The sequence below is a fragment of the Fukomys damarensis genome, unplaced genomic scaffold (genome assembly GCF_012274545.1).
Source record: "Fukomys damarensis isolate Sample0158 unplaced genomic scaffold, DMR_v1.0_HiC HiC_scaffold_6, whole genome shotgun sequence".
Lineage (NCBI taxonomy): Eukaryota > Metazoa > Chordata > Mammalia > Rodentia > Bathyergidae > Fukomys > Fukomys damarensis.
In genome coordinates this window covers 43,235,438-43,254,601 of record NW_022900918.1, presented here as the reverse complement: position 1 = coordinate 43,254,601, position 19,164 = coordinate 43,235,438, and the positions used below count along the sequence as shown (strand labels likewise).

General features: G+C 51.4%; 1 protein-coding gene across 1 annotated transcript in view; it reads right to left on the bottom strand.

The window, feature by feature from the left end:
- The window catches only part of Tfdp1 (transcription factor Dp-1), a 32,216-nt gene extending 13,362 nt beyond the window's left edge, over positions 1-18,854 (bottom strand). Inside the window, exons 1-2 of the mRNA XM_010619912.3 lie at positions 18,778-18,854; positions 7,123-7,189 (exon numbers count right to left, since the gene is read on the bottom strand). Coding sequence (XP_010618214.1) covers positions 7,123-7,189; positions 18,778-18,789 — 79 coding nt within the window. The 5' untranslated portion in view covers positions 18,790-18,854. The remainder of the gene's footprint in view (positions 1-7,122; positions 7,190-18,777) is intronic.
- Between the last annotated feature and the right edge of the window lie 310 nt (positions 18,855-19,164).

Below are 19,164 nucleotides of genomic sequence, written 5' to 3'. Positions count from 1 at the left end.
AAAAAAAGTCTGCATTGTTGGGTTATTTATTTGGGCCTACAATGTTTACCTGATATGGATGTTCCTGCGCTAAACTTCCCCCTTAGGACTGCTTTCATTCTGTCTCATAGGTTGTGACATACTGTATGGGCATTATCATTTGATTCTAGGAACTAATTTCTTCCTTGACTTCCTCTGTGACTCACTGATTATTCAAGAGTATATTATTTAATTTCCACCTATTTGAATTACTGTGGTTTCTTTTGCCATTGATTTCTATTTTCATTACAGTATGACTTGATAATACACATGAGATAATTTCAATATTTTTACATTTACTTAAGCATGCTTTATGGGCAAGTATCTAGTCTGCTCTGGAACTTTCTACGCACTGTTGAGAAAAATGTGTATTCTGTTGTTGTTGGATAGAACACTCTAGATATCTGTTAACATAAGAACCACTGGCAGTTCAAGCTGGCAGGAATGTAACACATTCAAATCAGAGCAGGTGGAAAGCAAGACAGGAATCACAGCCTCATTAAGAATGTGTTAAATCCATTCGTTTGATGGTTTGAAGGTTTTCAATCTTGGTCTTTCCTCATTGAATTTTTTCTTTAGTTGATCTATTGTTGCAGTGGGGAATTAAAGTTCCCCATTATAATTGTGTTGATATTCACCTCATTTTTATGTCCAATAATTTCTTCCTGTTGAGTTTTTCCCTTAACCAATATATAGTCACCTTCTTTGCCTCTTCTGATCACATGTGATCAAAATAGGATAGCTACTTTTGTGTGTTTCTGGTTCCCTTGCATGGAATATTGTTTTTCATCCCTTGATTTTTAGTCTATCAATTTCTTTTTGGGCTAAATATGCTTCTTATATAGAACACACTGTTGCCATTTTGTTTTCTGATCCATCCTGCCCATCTCAAATCTTTTCACTGAGGAATTGAGACCATTCACATTAAGAGTAATTAATGAAAGGTATTAATTTCTGTCACTGTGGTATTTTCCTGTTGTCGATTCCATCTGTATTCATTCTCTTCCTAGTGTATTCTTTGTGTCAGACTTTTTAGCATTATTGGCTCCATTATCTCTTTCTAGAATATCCGTGGGAATTTTTCAGAGTGCTGGCTTGGTGATCATGAATTTCTTAAGATGCTCTTTGTCATGGCAACACCTTATTTTTCCATCTATTTTGAAAGTCTTGCAAGATATATCAATCTGGGTTGGAAGCTTTCTTCAAGGGTTTGAAACTCTTCACTCCAAGTTCTCCTGACCTTTGACGTTTGTTTTGAGAAGTCTGCTTTAATTTTAGTAGATTTATAAGTGATTCATTGCTTCTAACAGCTTTTAAGATTCTGTCCTTGTGTCGGATTTCTGGGATTTTTGACTACAATGTGTTGTAAAAAGTCCTTTCTACTCATGCCTACTTGAAGTTCTATATGCCTCACTTACCTATACGTTAAATCTTTTCCCCGTATTTATTGTTTTCTATTATTTCTGTAAACATTTTATGTCATTCGTGCTGTCTTCTGATTTTTTCATCAATTTTAATTAATCTTAATCTTTTCTGTATCATCCAGAAGCTGTTGGATCCATTTTTCATGTTCTCTTTTGTTTTTAAGGTATCTTTGAGTATTCCGGTTCTGACAATGTTTTCACACTAGCCACTTTTACTGCCTACACTTGAACAGAATTTTTTAATCTGAATTTATTTGGTACCTTTTTATTGACTCTAATTCTCTGCTGAAGTGGTCATTCATGTTTTGTATCATTTTGTTTAGCTCAGCTGGCTTACTAGTGTCTTCTGTAAAATCACTGATCATTTTGTTTATTAAGCCTATTATCTGTTTAGTTGTATCTCCTTGAGCTCACCAAACATCATATTATTGATCTGGTTTTATTTTAAATCCCTTTTATAATCTCTAGTAATTCAGCTGTGTGGCTTTTGATTTCCTCTCTACTGATACCCCACAGATCAGTTCTGGGGGATACGGGACTCTTAGGAAGCACTTGGTTGCCTTTTCTTACTAATGTCTCATGTGCGCGTGTGCATGCATGCACATGTACAGGAGGGTTAAGTTTGAGGCACTGGCATATAGAGGAAATCAATTAATAGCAACTATGCCACCCTGACTACAGCAACAAAATCAACAATAATAGAGTCAAAGCCAAACTGGATATTGACATATGAATGAATGTACTACTCTCAGAACCAAAGAAAAGAGGTCTACAGCTATAAAATAAACACAAAGACAAACCAAATACTGATGTGCAGCAAATCAACTATACTTCAAAAACAGAAAAGAATTCAATAGTAATAGAGTTAACTAAATATCTAAAAATTTATAGAACTAATGGTTATAACTAGTAAAGATGGAGAACAGAAAAATGAAAGAAGTAAAATTGGAAAAATCAAGAAAAGATGAGAAAGAGGAAAGACAAGTGGGATAAAGGATCCTATTATGGAATAAAAGAAAATTAACAGAAATGGACAAAAGTAACAGAAACAACAAATGAGAAAAAAGGGCCAGAGATGTAGCTCTGTGGTACCACACCTGCCTGGTAAGTACAAGGTTCGAGTTTGATCCCCAGAGAGGGGAGAGGGGAGAGGGGGGAGAGGAGGGGAGAGGGAGAGGGGAAGGGAAGGGGGGGAGAGTACAAATAAGAAATAGAAAAAATTAAAAGGGGAAATAAAACCGCAAACCACAAAGAACTGATAAAAGAAAGAACAGGGGGGCCAGGATTTAGCTCAGCGGTTCGGTGGTCTGCTTTGCAAGCGCAAGGACCCGAGTTCAATCTCCAGTACAAAAAAAAAAAAAAAGCAGGAGAAGGACAAGAAAAAATGAGTCCAAAATATTGCTGTGTGCTTTGAATTTTTTTTTTTCTTTCCTGGGTCTGCAGTCTTAGAATCCAGCAGATAAGGGAGATGGATAGTAAGTCACTGCTACCTTGACCTATTTTGTTTCCATACTCAAATATTTGGGTGTAAATGCTGGGCCCCAAGTCACAGTTTTCTCCACCCAACTCTTCGGCCTATGGGTTTATGAAGTGCTCTCCCCCACCCCAGAAGTTCCTGTCCATACTCCCCATGCTGTGGCAATTGTCCAAGTTGAGGTGTGTCCTTGCTCACAGTAGTAGACTGAGAAAGCAGTGAGACCACTGCTCTCTGTTCCCAATGTGGCTAGCAGGATGGGGGCTCAAGTAGTCTGTTGGACTTAATGGCAGCATTTCAGATCCAGCCACTCTGAAAGCCACAGACAGCAGGCCTGCCTTTTCACCACAGAGTGGGACTTCCATACCCTTCCCAGCCAAACTTAAACTTCTCACAGAGTCTATGTCCAGCCCACTCCCACTCCATGACTACCTCCTGTGGCCATCTCCCACCCAGTCCTGTGGCAGGTTGACACCAGAAAGCCTGGAGTACAACTGCGAAGCAGGTGCTCTTAGACTCAGTCACAAACAATTAACCCTTTCCAAAGATGGCTGCAGATTAAACTCTCTCAGATGTGACACATACTGCACTGAACTTCCTCCCCAACTCCAGCCTGCCTTGTAGAAGTAGTCACTTTCAGAGCAAAACATGCTGTCTTTGCATTTATAACAGCCATGAGCTTCTCTTGGAATCAGTGCTGCTGCCCCAGTCTGCTGTCTCTCCCTGGAGTTGGTGATCCTCCTGGTGAGCAGTTTGGCTTTCCATCTCTGTGTACTTGATGTTTTTTTTTTTATATCCCATATAGAAATAAGATCATAAAATGCACCTCTTTCTGTGCCTGGATGACTCTTCTCTGTGGACATCCTCTACGCTTATCCATGTGCTGGGATAGCAAGAAGTGTCCTTGCTCACAGTAACTAGCCAGTCACCTGGCAAAACCATACCACCTCTACAGCCTGGGAGGAGGCCGGACAAAGCTCAGCAGATCTGATGCCATGTAGATAGATTGGTGAGGATGCGGGGTACCTAGAGCTACCACACAGCTCTTGGCAAGTAAACAGTCCAGGGACAGCAGTTTGCTACCTGGGCACCCATCTGGAGCCACATGGCCACACACAATGCTCACCAGCATTCACACCAGGCTGGCATCAGTGATGATCCAGCCAGGACACCACCCCACATGGGGCTCACTGTCTATCATGCATTGGACTCTGCTCAGGCTCTCAGACAGGGTCAGTCTGGTGTACTTTCTGCAGGAGGAGGAGCTCTGAGTCTCAGCACGATTCATTTTCCTGAACCCACTGACAAAGTCACAATGGCGAGCTACTTGGGGAGGGACTTGAAAGAAAGGAGACTGCTGCATACCGTAGCTACATCCAGCTAGCTGAGGGCTTTGAAAGCAAACCCAAAGTTTCCCAAAAGAAGAGCTCAGCCTCAAGACTCCAGTGTCCCCTCCTGCCCTGCAGACTCCAGACATGTCAGCCCTACTACCAAACTTCCTGCCATTCCCCGCATCCCCCATGGCTGCCCTGGAGCGTGTTGCCATGCAAGGGGACCTGGAGATCTTCTGAGCAGCCACAATGCTGATGCAATGCTGGAGGCTGTGACATGAAGCAGAGTTGGGAGCAAGAGGACCCGGAGGGGACAGCAGTCCAGGCTCACAAGCACAATGTGAGGAGAGCTGATTCATATGCTTCCACCCAGGTCACAAACTCAGCCATTCTCCAGACTGCTTGGTGAATCCCCTGACAGACACAGGACACATCCGGCTTAGGGTGGCCATGAGCTGGTCACAGGGACGGCTATAATGTCTTTGTCTGGTTTTCCTTGCCACTGTCCTCCCCAGCCTCTCCCTCCTGCCACTCCCCTCACATGAGGGCTGAGTCCAGAGCCTCCAAGTTGAAACACACCAACAACATCTGGGCTGTGGGGCAGGAGCCGGAGCCAGTTCACTGAGCACTGCCACACAGGGTATCACATGTAGGTGACATTTACAGGACGCCCTGGGGTGGTGAGCTCTGTGGTGAGCTTTGCCCAGCACGAGTAGGGCTGGATTCTACCACCAGCACCACAAACAAGAGCAAAAAGGAGGCTCCACTGCTGACGGCCAGGAGGAACCCCAGGGTTCTCCACCATGAGGAACCATAGATGACTCGGGGAAACAAGGGGCGTGGCAGGCATACCGCCTCCCTGTCCAGCACATGACAAGCAACCACTACAGACCAGAGGGTGCCGCTGCATAAGAACATGCAGAGCCAACACAGGAGGCCCTCACTTCTGAGCAGGAGCACATGGCCCCTCTCCAGGTGTCCTCTCTAGGCCATCATGTCATGGGAAACCCAGGTGCCCCCCACCAGGGACAGCACCTGTCTGGAACACAAGGACTGCATACCTGACAGGTAGGCAGACAGACAAGTCCACCTGTTACAGGAATTCTCCAGAAGGACCACCAGAGGCTGACAGCAGTGCTTTACCTATGTGAGGAGAGCAGGCATTGCTGAGGGAGACCTCACCACGCAGTACTTCAGGTTCAGAGCACATAGACAGGATTGGGAGTAGCATTGAGTGCCAGACACCAGGCAGTATGAGCGAGCACTCAAGAGACGAGTGGCCAAGGGCAGAAGGGGCCAACTCCGGCTCACACGGAGCAGAACCACTAGGCCCAACCAGAGGCCAGGGACACAGAAATAGCAGAAACAGCAAGGGAACCAGGGCCAGAGCCAGCACAAAAACATCCCATCTGCCAGGGATTTAGCTCAGTGGTTCTGCTGCCTGTCTCGCAAGCACAAGATCTCAAGTTCGCCCCCCGGTACCAAAAAACCAAAACAAAACAAAAAATTCCCACCTGTAGGAGTCCACGTGCATTCACAGCCTGACCCTGCCACCTGGCCCTAGTTCAAGCCTGGGTTAGTAATGGATTTAAACTGTGCTCTGATCCCTAGCCCTCCAGCCTGGCCCCATATCATGGCTGGATTGAGTGCCATGTTCTGACCCCTCCTGCCTACCCTGGCTCATGGTGAAGCTTGGCATGGATCTGGGCACAGCTGAACTATCAGGAATGCAGAAGCCAGATCCTGCACGCGAAGATAAGAACAATTAACCTCTTGTAAGAATGGATAGGAATTTAATATAAACCCTAGGAGAGAAGCATCAAACCCAAGGAAATACCGCTGTATACTTCCTTGCTATTATTTCTGCTTTATCATTAGGATAGGAAGTGTCTCGACTGAGTTCCTGAAAATTTTCACATTCGGTAAGAGACACTGAGCCCCGTTCCTCCCTGGCAGGCTGCGAACGCTGCCAACCTTGAAAGGCACCCCTGCATCCCACAGTTTGGAGCATGCTCCCTGCCATAGAAGTCTGGTCCACTCCCGTTTTATCCCTCACAGGGTATGGGGTGAAAAGAGGATGGTGACAAACTGGGACATCTGGTCCTGGCTCTAAGAGGCCAAGGCAAGAATACAGCAGGGCTCCCTGGCCTCTGGGACACACACATCTAGATGCCAGAGACAAAGGCATAGCTGGGCAGGTGCAGTGCGCGATTCAGAGCCACAGTGGGCAGGGTCATCTTCTAGAGCCTCACTGTTAAGAGAAAAACAAGCGAACTCACATGTGAGAAGGAGTAGGTAAGTTGGGAACAAACATCCCGGCACTCCCAGCCCTGGGCTCCTGGCCCACCCATGGCACTAAGGACCCAGCACAATTCCAGGGACAGCAGAGCAGCCACAAAGGGCCACTGCATCCAGGACATGACAGGGGTGCAGCACAACAGGTCTCCAGCTGTGCAACATGCCCCAGACGACGACGACGACAGAGCCCAAAGCTGTAAGCTGAGGGGTCCTGGGGCCCACAGAAACCCTTTCCCCATCCCTGGAGAACAAAGCCAGCCTGGGGAGCTGCTGAGACGCACAAACACAGCCTGGAAGACACCATTCCACTTGGGGCAGGAACAGCACAACACTGGGACAGCCCAGCCCCGGCAAGGAACACAGGTGGCCACAGTCCCTTCTCTATGCTGCTGTACATCTTCTGAGCCTCTGCAAACAAGACATGTAGCTTAGCAGCAGAGATACAGGGTGTGGGTAGCGGGCAGCCTGCTGTCCTGAGCCTATATCCACCCGAGGGTGCCCACAGGAGCTGCGCCAGCAGATCACAACACTCAACTCCAATCATCAGCAGACACATTTCCAGAGTAGGCTCCCTTACCTTTCCCAGGACTCAAGTTCTGGTCTATGAAGACTTTGAGTTCTCCGTTGGCTTCAATTAGACCGGCCTGCAGAGAACAACAACGGTCAATACAGTGTCCACAGAGCCATGTGCCACAGTTGCTAATACGTCAGCCCTTGCCAGGTACCCTCAATAACATCCTGGAAAGACAGAGGGTCACTATGATGCCAAGAGAACCTGTAATGCAGGATGCTCCATCAGCCAACAAACCGTGACCTACAAAATTGTGCAGTCATAGAAATCAGAGGCAGTGGGGATGCTCCTGGAAAATGCCAACTGCAAGGCAGCCACACTGTAACACAGAGTCTGAACACAGGAGGAAGGAAGGTGTCTTACCAGTTGTGACCTCATTCTGCAGGAGCCCTGCAGAAACCTGGCATTATCCTCCTACTCCCAGCAAAAGCCTGGGCCTAGAAGTCCTGTGGCCAGCCCACCCAGGATACTCAGCACACGAGCTGAGCCAAGGAACAGAGACAGCAAGGTGGTGACAGAGCTCACTGACCCATGTGACAAAGATGGGGCCGTGGGTCATGCAGGAGAGGGAATGACTCAAAGCCCACAGGGCCACTGGCAACTTCCTGTCCTTTCTCAGAACACTCTTTGCTAGGGATAGTGGCGGGGGGCTGCCCAACTCCTGAAGATGTCAGGACCATGAGAGAGGGACTCAACAAGTCAACAGGTTCAATCACCCTTCCTGAGCCAAAAAGAGTGGGTAAATGCCAGGAAGTTAAAGTCAGGAGTGAGCCCGAAGGGGTGCCCCAAGACTCAGCATGAGTGAGGTCGGGGATCAGTAAAGGCAGGTGAGCAAAGTAAAACAGCTAAAGCCAGGAGTCGATAACACTGGAGTGGTAAGGCCAAGAGGTTAATGGCAGACAGGAGAGGCTAAAGCTGGGGGCCTGAGGCCCATTGAGGAGCTGGAAGGCCAGGCCAAGAGATGAAGGAGAATAGAGATAAGAGGCCAAGACCTAGGAGGAGATGGGGATAAAACCACAGGGGGCTGGGGGATACAGCCAAGAGGATAACAAGGCCAGGTGGGTGAGGTCCTGGGGGTGGGGCCAAGGGGAAAGGCTGGAAGTTTACAGCAAAGCAGGTAAGGCCAGGCCCATGGTCTAGGAGGTTACTAACAGCAGGTGCACACCATCCAGTGGATAAGGGCAGGAGAGCAGGTCAGGAGGCTCAGGCCAGGTTACTAACGCAAGGATAAGGCCTTGGCTGTAAACCACAGCCAAGAAGGGAAGGCCAGCAATCAGGCTCAGTGGAGGAATTATAGCCAAAGAGCAAAACCAGGGTAAGGCCAGGAAGGTGCGGTCTACAAAGTCAAACTGGGATGTAGGTCACCCAAGCGAGGCCTCCAGGCCAGGCTGGGCGGGGTAAGACCCGGACACAGGCTGAGAGACAGGCCTGAGGCATGGCAACACGGTGAGGCCAGGCAGGTGGGCGAGGCCAGCATGGCAGAGCTGTGAGCAGGCATGTGGGGCCAGTGCTTTGGCAAATGCGTAATGCCCGAAGCTGCATCTGCGGGGGTGAAGCCAGGTGGCAAGGCCAAGAGAGCAGGCCAGGTGCGTCAGGACCGGTAGGAGATAGGTAAGGCCCGGCAAGAGAACCAGCAACCATGGGCAGGAAGAGGCAGGAGTGTGATGGCAGGGTATTCAGAGCCAGGACCTATGAGATGAAGGCTGGAAGAAGACCAAACATGGGGTCAGGGCCAGGAGGCTGAGTCAGTCGGATCCCATGTACACTGCCTGGAGCTTCAGATCAGGACTGGGGCTACAGTTTGGTGACAACAGACAGGGGTCCAAAGGAAGCACGGGGACAAAGAAACAAAAGAGGACAACACAAAGCCAGACAACCACAAACCCTCCACACATTTTAGTGCCCAAGTCTTGCCCTATCTGCAAATAAGCCCCAGATAAAGTCCTGCTTATGCTCCACGAATGTTTGTCCTTTGCACTAAAAACCCAATGATGAAGAGCTGGTCGCATCTCAGCACTGCAACCTTGGCCACTGATGCTTGGTCCAGGGCCCCTGGCTGGAGCCCTGCTGCGCAATGCACCCCAGCAGGCCCCTTCCTGTGCTTTCTCAGAGGGAACCAGCCAGAAGCCTGGGCCCAGCCTTGAGACCCAGAGGGCTGTCTCTCACCATAGGGCTTGGCAGGATCACGGCCCCACCACAAGTCCGTCACCCCACACCTGTGACAAAATCATCTGCAGACATTGCAAAACTGCCTGCAGATGAGAACCACTCCCTGCAAGGCATGATTTACAGACCACATCTGCCCTCAAACAGATCTGGTCTCTGGGGCTGAGCGGTGAGCACCTGACCGGCCTCACCCTAATAGGCCCAGGTTCTAGCTGGACCTGAGATTGCAAGGCAGGAGCTGACTAAGCAGGAGCCAGGGGCTACTGTGCCCACCTATCGCCTGCCTATCACTGCCTGCTCCACAGTGGGTTTTATGGGCACAGACAGCAACTCTTTTGTAATACAAGGTGTCAAAATCACAAAGGAAATGAAAGCTCTCCTTTCCAGAAAGGAAATTAGAAAACAAAACCACCTAGAGTTCTGTCACAGGTCATCTGCATAAAAGTCATAGGAAATCTTTTCCAAGCCAGCACTGTGCTAGGAGGCAATCTTTCAGGGCCGTGACCTTGACAGGCTGACCTCTGACCCACCCGACCAACATCCTGGGAATGAGACGGCCTTCCTGCAGGAGGCCTGTGCCACAGTTGGAACATCTGTCCCTCAAATCCTCACACTGTGACCCCAAGGTGACGGCCTGGGAGGTGACGGGTCATGGGATGACAAGGTGGGGCCTTTGACATGTGAGAAGGCACTGCTCCAAGCAGAGAAGCCCAAAACCTGAATCTGACCCACCCTGACCAGTGAGACATGGACTGTTGTTTCCCAGACCCCAGTACACAGGGATGAGACAGGCCCAGCCCTGACACGCACACTTGCTGTCCTTGCCACCCGTGAAGCAAGAGACTGAACTCTCTCCCGCCTGGGGCTCTCGAGAAGCTGGGGCCACATGGACACCTGGACCTGGACACCAGGACGGCAGGGAGCAGCCCCTGCCTGGGCAGGTGGGTCTCTGGACCACGCCCCAGAATCCAGGACAGAAGCACTGGTCCTGCCATGCCACAGGCCACATGGGACAATGGACACATGCCTTCCCCTCAGGCCACCCAATTCTGAGGTGGTTTGTTCCACAGCACTGAGAGCCCCATGGAGGGCAACACAGCACCTGGCATGGCCCCACCTCTTACAGGAGCCACTCCAGAAGAAAGAAATCCAGGGTCAGAGTTGCTCCAGTCTCCCCTGGAGATGAGCGCCTCTTCCACAGTTGCGAGTCACTGATGACCAACATTCTGCACTATGGTGCCAGAACAGCCGCTGTGCCGGCAAAACCCAACCCTGGTAATCACCAGTACCCTCCAGCTTGCACAGTCACCCACATTTCAAGACATGTCTCCGAGTATAAGCAGGGACCCGAGGCATCCACCCTGGACAGCACAACAGCACCAGTCATAGCCACTGGGAGCGTCTCATACTCCATGGGGGACAGGAGCAACCCAGGGCCAGGCCAGGCACCACAAAGCACCAGGCAGCCAAGGGGGTGGAGGGCAGCAGTGTGTCGGGGCTGTCAGCACACAGTCTGCAGGGCCCTCTGGCCTATGACCCTAGTCTCCCTGGTGCGCAGGACCACACATGTCCAAAGCCACACAGCAAGCCACACCTGCAGACTGAGGACAGAACATACCAGGTCCAATGACAGCCTCTGTGGTTTTCTAACATGAAGGCATCCTTGCCAGCTAATGTCACAATCCTAAAGAGGCCACCACAACCCTGCCTACACACACGCAGCACCATCCAATCTTCTCCACGTCATAGATGTGGGCTGAGGCCCACAGAAGCTGGACAGGCATCAGACACCAGCTGCTCAACTCTTCAACGTGCTGCAGAAAATGCTCCCAACCCGGAGTGAGCACCTAGAGCCATCTCTTGTTTGGAATGGAAACCCCAGGAACCACCACAGACCCAGAGTAGGGCACACCCCACACGGCCAGCAGGGACAGTGACACTGTGCTCCCGGGACCCAGGACCTTGGAGCTGCCAGCATTACGCTCCCAAGCAGCAGCCTCCTATGTGCACCATGCCATACCTCAGGGACAGGACCAGGCCATGTCCAGAGGCACTGCCACCACCGTCCTGTGAATACAGCACCTATTATGGCACTGCAGCTGGATACGGGTCCAGAGACCAAGCTTGGACTCGTACGTGGCACAGAGTCAAACAGGGTGAAGAGCTGTCTGCCTCCCCCTCCTAGCAGCACCCAGCCTTTGTCCAGGCGGCTTCTCCAGGCCAGGCCCAGTACCACCTGGTTGGAGATGAAGGAAGAAGGTGGGCAGAAGCCAGTTTATGCCCAGGGCCCAGAATAGCCTCTGGTCACAATCCCAGAAACCGGCCTGCCCTCACCCCACCTTGAAAGACCTGTTGGCGCTTCCCACCCAACTGCAGACTCTGATGCCACCCCTGCAGGACACCTGCACGGGCTGTTGCCAGGCCCCAGGGTGGGAAGGGACAGAGGCCAGTGTCCCAACAGAGCTCATGCACAGCAGGCACCATTTGCCAAATGAAACACAATTTACTCAAGAAAAGATCAAGAGAACACTGCAGAGGTCAAGAGGGAATGGAGGCCTGTAAGCATCATGACCCTAACCCCAACTCCAGCCTGAGAAGGAGGCCATGGCACCAGCCCACCACAGCTGGCCTCACCCTCATGCATCATTGGCACAACACCCACAGGGCCCAGCCTCACACACGCAGTGAGGCCCACACCTGCCTGCACCTCATCCACCAGCCTGGCTCTGGGCCAAAGGTCAGAGGCAGCCCTGCTGCCTGCCCTGTCATCCACCTCAGCATGGCTCTCCCAGCAGCCTCCACCCAGCAACAGCTTGGTGGGGAAGGTGAGGATTAAATCCTTTCATGACACCACATAATCGCCACACAGAAAGGGTGCAGAGCCAAGGACAGCCCATGGTCATGGTCACAGACACATACCACACCTTGGGGAATACACAGACATGGGAACCACAGGTGTCTCGGTGCAGTTCCCTCAGCATTGTGGGCTGAGGGCTTTCCAAGCAGCTGAGGAGATAGATCTGAGGAGACCCAGACTCAACTGCCAGGATCCCATGCCCACGAGTGCAGCCCAGCCCCCAGGACAGCTTCCTACCCAGTCTTCCTGGGGGCTCCCAGGTAGCCTTCCCTCAGGTGCCATGCAGGTAGAGTGCATACCACTGGCATCTCCATCCCCGAGCCCTGTGGACCTTGCTGTGTGCCTGCAGGTCCTGCAGCTCTGAGGACCACACACTCAAGGGCCCTAGTACAGCCTCACCAGGCCCCGGGTTGGGAGCCCAGAGCATACCAGACCACACAGGGAGCCATGACCTTGAGGGCAGGACTTCAGGACATACACCAGTGAGGCTGAGTGAAGGCTGAGCTTGCTGCTCACTCAGAGCCCACACACCCCACCTAGGGACCCATGTGTCCTCCCTCACATGACCACCATGAGCGGCTCTTCTCCTGACAAACTCTCACCCAAGGCACTTTCCCTACCCAACCCTTGGGCATCCACAACAGGGCCCACACCGCCAACACCCTTCATCCCCATGTGCCTGACCCTCCTCTCCAGGCACTCTGAGCCCACAGCAACCCTCCCTGACCTCCACAACACACTTTCATGGGCCTAGTAGGAGCCATGACATCTCCAGCACCAGAAGGCCTGCAAGAACCAGCAGGAAGGAAGGTGGCACCCAAACTCCACCGCCCATGCCAGCCCTCTGTGCCCTGGGCATGTGGCCGATTTCCTGACAGACTTCTTACCACTGAATCTGGGAGGGGAGAGGACCAGAGCCCTACGCTGCCCCCCACAGCAACGAGCCTCTGCCTAAGAGGTCTGAAGACCTGTGACTCCCAGGGGAGAGGGGCTGGCAGGACACAGGCTCCAGAGCAATGCTGCAACCTCACCACATGGCCGAAACACCTTAAAAGTACTGTGTCTGTCTGAGACAGGATCTCACTCATGATACAGTTCAGGCTGGCTTGAATTCACTATGCAGCCCTGGCTGGCCACACATTCACAGCGACCCTAATGCCTCAGCCTCCCAAGTACTGGGATTACAGGTCTGTGTCACCATGCCTGGGCCTTAAAAGGTTTTTAAGAGATCTATTTTTACATTTGCTGCTATAGCCACCCTGGACTGCATCACCCATGGCTGGACACACTGGTTGGGTCCTGTTCCTCTGCCAAAGTCACCAAGTGATGTTTTCCTCTACCATAGGCCAATGCAGCATCTGCTTTACCCCAATCCCGGCAACCTGAGGCAGCCCTGCCCAGGTGAATCGGTGTTCTCAATGGTGGGGGCTGGGGCACCTGGCAAGGTGGGGACCAGAGGAGCCAGGCAGGGTGCTGCTGTGAACACTTACAGGGAGGGCACCCAGTCCAGAAGCCAATGGCTGGCCGCACTGCTTGCCCCTTTCCTAGACCACAGCAGCTATGCACTATACTATGCCCTCTCTGCTACCTGCAGGTGGCAAAGCCAGCACCTCAAAGTTTCCTAGGGCAGAGCCAGCAAGACTTCAATAAGAACACTGATGCTCGGCTGCCGGTGTAGATGACATGAGGCAGTATGTGTCTCTCACACTGCTCATGGTTTCAAACAGGGTGGCAACGGTAAGAAGGACAGACTTTCTAAGCAAGCTCTAACATAATAATCATCTCCAGGAATAAGTGGATTGATCTAAAAGCAGACCGGGCCAAAGTCAGGGACAACATTGCAGTGGGCCCCAGCCTCAGCTGCAGAGACAGAGTGGCCATGGGGTGCTGGCTGTGCACACGACCCTCTCCATTCCCCTGCAAAGCATAACTGAGGGTCACCGCAGATGTGGCATAAGGTGTCTTGGCTTGAATCCGCAGTATGGTGGCCCAAGGGCTGAGCCCAGGCTGAGCACACAGGAGACCCTGGTCTATCTCCAGCACAAGCCAAACACTTGAGATTTCTAAAAAGCAAACAAACAAGAGGCAAAAATAAGACCTATACCAGCCACTCCAAGGCAGCAATTCAGTTAAGTGGAGAAAAAAAAATGCAACCTGACAACAGGGAAGGCCTGCCAGGAGGTACCCCACCCAGGGTCCCAGCATCCAGCCCTGCGAGCCTGGACCTCCAAGGTCTCAGTGGTGCAGCTGGAGAAGCAAACACACAATCAGCCAGAGGAAGGGAAAGCAACTAAGGTAAAAACCACCCACATTAAATTTAAGGTTCGTAGAAAGTCCAGGCGATGCAAACTGACAGGAAACAGACAAACAGAAATGATAGGGCACGTTCATCACTTCACCAAGAAATGCAGTGCCCAGAAAGGAAAGTGCTCACTCTGAATTGTAAAGACGCAAACTGAAGGTGCATTTTAAAATTTCACCTCGCAGGGGCACGGGGTGAGCTCCATGGTATAGCACCTGCCCAGCACACACAAGCCCTGGTTCCAACACCAGCTCAGCAAACATACCATAAACTTTCACCTGTCACACTGAGCAAGTTTCTTGGGTTTTAAAATTGTTATACTTGAAAACACAATCACAGTACAGTGATGTATGCACACTCGTGTTTATAGTAGCACAACTCACAGCTAAATCTGGAAGCAGCCTATATGTCCATTAACAAATAACTGGATAAAGAAAATGTATTCACACACAATGGAGCACTACTCTGCCATAAAGAAGGATGAACTTGAGTCATCTGGGGGGAAATGGATGCATCTTGAGAACACAGTGCTAAGTGAAATAAATCAGACACATGAGCTTAAATATCAAACTGGTTTTTATTGTATGAGAAACCCGAAATATAAATAAAGAGCAAAATAAGAGATAGATAGGAAACAGAAATAGATCCTTTGCAAGTGGGAAAGGGGACCAAGAGATGGAAGGATGGAGGCAGAAGGGAGGGAAAGGGGATGAAAGAATTGAAACGCGTTATGTACATAACCAACCTTGCTTGAGGAATGTGATCATTATGTATTGCAAACACGACTAACAGAAAGACTGAAACGTCAACTGTCACACTCAATCCCCTGGAGAAGGATGCTACAGCAGGCACTCCTCTCCACCTGACAGCCTGAGGGCCACCTCACAGCAATCCCAAAGTCAGTGTGTGGCTGTGCACCTCTGGGATTCATCCTAAGGGTCACTTCAGGTTTGTGCAAATTTAAGAGACTTAATTTACAACCAGGGAAATCCACAATGGCACACCAGGTACACATAGCAGGAGAGCCTCTCCTCCTCCCACCAAGAGCCCATGCCCACAGGGCTCCCTGGATTGGACAATCACACACCTGCTCCGGAAGCCCAGCAGTAGGTGCAGGGGCTTCTACCACACCCTGCTCAACCCCACTTCCACCGGTCGTCTCTGTTACTAAAGGTCTGGGATCATGCGTGGCTAACCTAGAGGGCCATGTTCAGTCAAGGAATTTCCAAATGGGTTTTCCTTGTCCATCCATTCCACAGAAACCAGAACCAGATATTACTGGATGGCTTATGCACAGACTCAATGAGTGGACAGTTTGTCAAGAAGGCTTTCAGTCCGCAGACAAAGGCCTATCTAACGAATGGTCTTGACAGCCAGGTGGGCGTCAGCGCCAACTGTGCAGAACACAGCTGTATGCAACTGAGACCACGCTCCAAGCAGCAGGGGAAAGAGCAGGGCTGTGTGTGGCTCATTGCAAGAGAAAGCTCAGCATGAACAAGGCCTTGGGTTCAACCCCAACAAGGCAAATAAAAATAAGTTGAGGTGGCGAAAAGACACCCATGTTAACTTCTGAGCTCATAACAAGTGCACTTCTCAGCCTCCTTCCAAAGCAAGACGTTTTCCACTGTGCTAAAATTCCCTCACTTTTCCCATTATCCCTGTTTTCTCAACTACATTCCCTGTGCATAAAAACCAAGCTGGACCCAGGATGCTCGTGGGACTACAAACATGTCATTCACTTGAACTGCCCATGCCGTGGGCTGAGTCCCTGATACCCTAGGGTGGTCTTTCCTGGGGACCTCCCTCTCAGCTCTTCCACCACTTCAGGACATGGCAGGGGAGTGGCTGCTGCACCAGGCCTCTCTGCCCTGTCCAGCAGGTGATGTTTTGTGAATATTTTTAGATAAGGTCAGGGGCTGGCACTAGACAACACCCTGTGGCGGCCCCACTCAACAGCTAAGGGGATCGGAGGCACTTCCCTTTAGTTTCCAGCTGCTGACAGTTAAATTTAGGGATTTTCCTTAAACCCTCAGGATACAAGCTGGCAACACATGGCAGCTTCAAGGCAAGGGACACGGGGCACATGCTGGGCACTAACTCACCCAGAGGCAGAGAGCTCATGAGCCCTCACTCGCCCACCAGAGCAGGCAGCAGCCCTCAGCACCCACCTGCCGAAGTCCCTAAAGGCCAGCGTCTGCACAGGACCCCACACATCCTCCCATGCAGCTCAGATCCTCTCTCAGTGACATGCAATGCCTACTTTGACACAGATACTCTGTGAATGCCTGTTATACTGCACTAGGCAGAAAGACAAGGAAAATGCCCATGCACACTCAGAGGAGTGCCATGTCTTCAGGTTTTCTGAATATGCACCATGGTGTCACCTGCTCACAGAGCACCCTGAGCGAGCACCCAGGAGTATCACTGGATACAGCCCTAGAGGCCTCCACCCCTACCCCATGTCCTCAGGAGCCACCTTTCCTCTCCTCCTCTCAGAGCAGAGACCCACCAGGCTGACCCACCAACACCCGCTGCCCCTTGCCCACCTCTCACTGACGGGTGCACAGCCCCATAGGGCCTCCGCCAGACCCGGGGGCTCCAGCCGGCCCTCGTGCGGCCCTTGGCTGTCCTCTTCCATGGAGAATGCGGAGCCTGGAGTGCCCCCTGTTCTCTTCGTGGCCTTCCATGGCAGCCAGGGTCTGCACAGCTGGAGTCTCTGCCCTCCCTCATCAGCCCAGGGGACTTGGTGCCCTGACACAGGCATTGCTTTACAGTCAGATTCATCTGAATGCCACTGTTTAGGACAGTGGTGGGGAACCTATGGCATGGCTGCCACAGCTATTGAAAGCTCTAAAAGGTTTGCCATCATTGGCTTTCCAGCACAGGGTACACAAACCTCTTTCTGAAGTTCCAATGTCACACCCTCACTTTTAGAAAATGGATTGGCTGGAGAAAAACTCCACCCTCAACTCAGCCACCTTCCTCATGTCTGCACACTCACCCTCAACATGGGGGAGGGGCTGCTCCCCTCTACCTCTGCCTGGCACATTCCAACCTGCAGGGCCCTGACTCCCACCCAGGATGCCACAGTGCACGACCCAAAACCAGCCCGGGGCACCCCACACCAGCACCAGCCAGCCTTCCACTCCCAGATGCTGTAGCCCAACAGGAGACCGCAACAGGAGGGTATTGGCCCTCCTCCTGCCACCAGATGCAGAGCCCAACCCCCAACTCACATGCCCAAGCACAGCACCAGAGGCTCTGGAGCCACACCAGTGAAGCAGCAGGGTGTACTTCACCACGTGGAAAGGCACCATGCCCTGGAACCACATACCACCAGAAACACGGCTCAGAGTGGCACTCCTTTCTCAGGCCTACTTAGCAAATCCAGCTGCCCCTGCATCCTACAAGGGCATGCCTATGAAAGGAAGGCAGAGCCATCGACTGATAAACCGGGCAGGCCCCTGGGTTACACACCAGTCTGGCACAGCCCCATGCTTGACAGCAGGGAGGCAATGGCATTGTGGACCTTCCCATCCACCTGCTTCAGAGACTGACAGGAGCATGGCTGCATACTGCAGGTACAGTCCTGCCACACATTGTGGGCCTCTGTCCGATGCAGCAGCCTGGCCTATATTTCCAAGGCTGCACAGTCAACATGTAAACAAAAAATCGCCTCTTTTCATTAATGTTTCTAAACACTGCATTCTAAGGAACACTAAGGATGGTGTCATGAACTACACAGCCAACAGCATGATTGCCCAAAAAGCCTATTTCCTCAGTTCAGTTAAAAAACGTCTTTAGCACAAAGACAAAGCTAAGTGCACTCCCATTTTCCACTCCATCTCAATAATCAGCAAATGTCCTCTGAGAGAGAAAAGCAGTTAGTGTTGTATCTGTCAGAGCCGGATTCTGGTCCTCCAGGACATACAAACAGGTGCGGCCTGACTTCCAGGTCATCCCATATAACCAGACCTCCCAAGTAGAAGCCTCCCTTGGAAAGGGACTTAAGGCCTGTAAAGCCCCTCTACCCTAGGTAACTCGGGTGGTCACGAAAGTCTACATGTAACACAGTCTGGAGAAACTAAAAACCAAAGCAGCAGCGCCCAAGAGCCCAGCAGTGTGCAGCGAGGCCTTGGGGACAAAGAGCACAGGGCAGGGTAAGGACGCCTACCCAGCTCTCTTCTTCCTTCCCCTCCACCCTTCTCCCGCATCTAAAAAGTCTGAACACAAACAGGGCTGGGGCTCCTGCTGCCACTCTGAAACAAAGGCAGAAAGATACAAAGAACGAGTGTTATGCTAACCTTCATCTGCAGCATGAAGCAAAGATACTTACATCTTTTGCCATGTTACCAGATCCAGGAAATCAAGACTATGGCTGTGCACCCTCCACAGAAGAAAGCTGGTGTTTCTAGTAAAAAGGAAGGAAAGACAGATAATGAGTAAGAATGAAAAAAGAAGTTTAACAGACATCACATCTCAAAGGAAATGTCTCCCACCAGCACGTGCACGGCCTCCAGCGGCAGGGACCTCCCCGGATCCCAACAGTGGAGCTGGCCCAGGAGGTCCCGCACTGGGATCTCAGCCACCTCTCCAAATGGAACCCACATCCCACGGGCACTGCTGCAGCACGGCCGGCGAGGGACCCCAGCCCGGGCCTAGAAGGGCGCGGGGATCAAAGCTCCCCCTACCTGGGCGCAGGTCCCCACCCGGCACAAGGCCG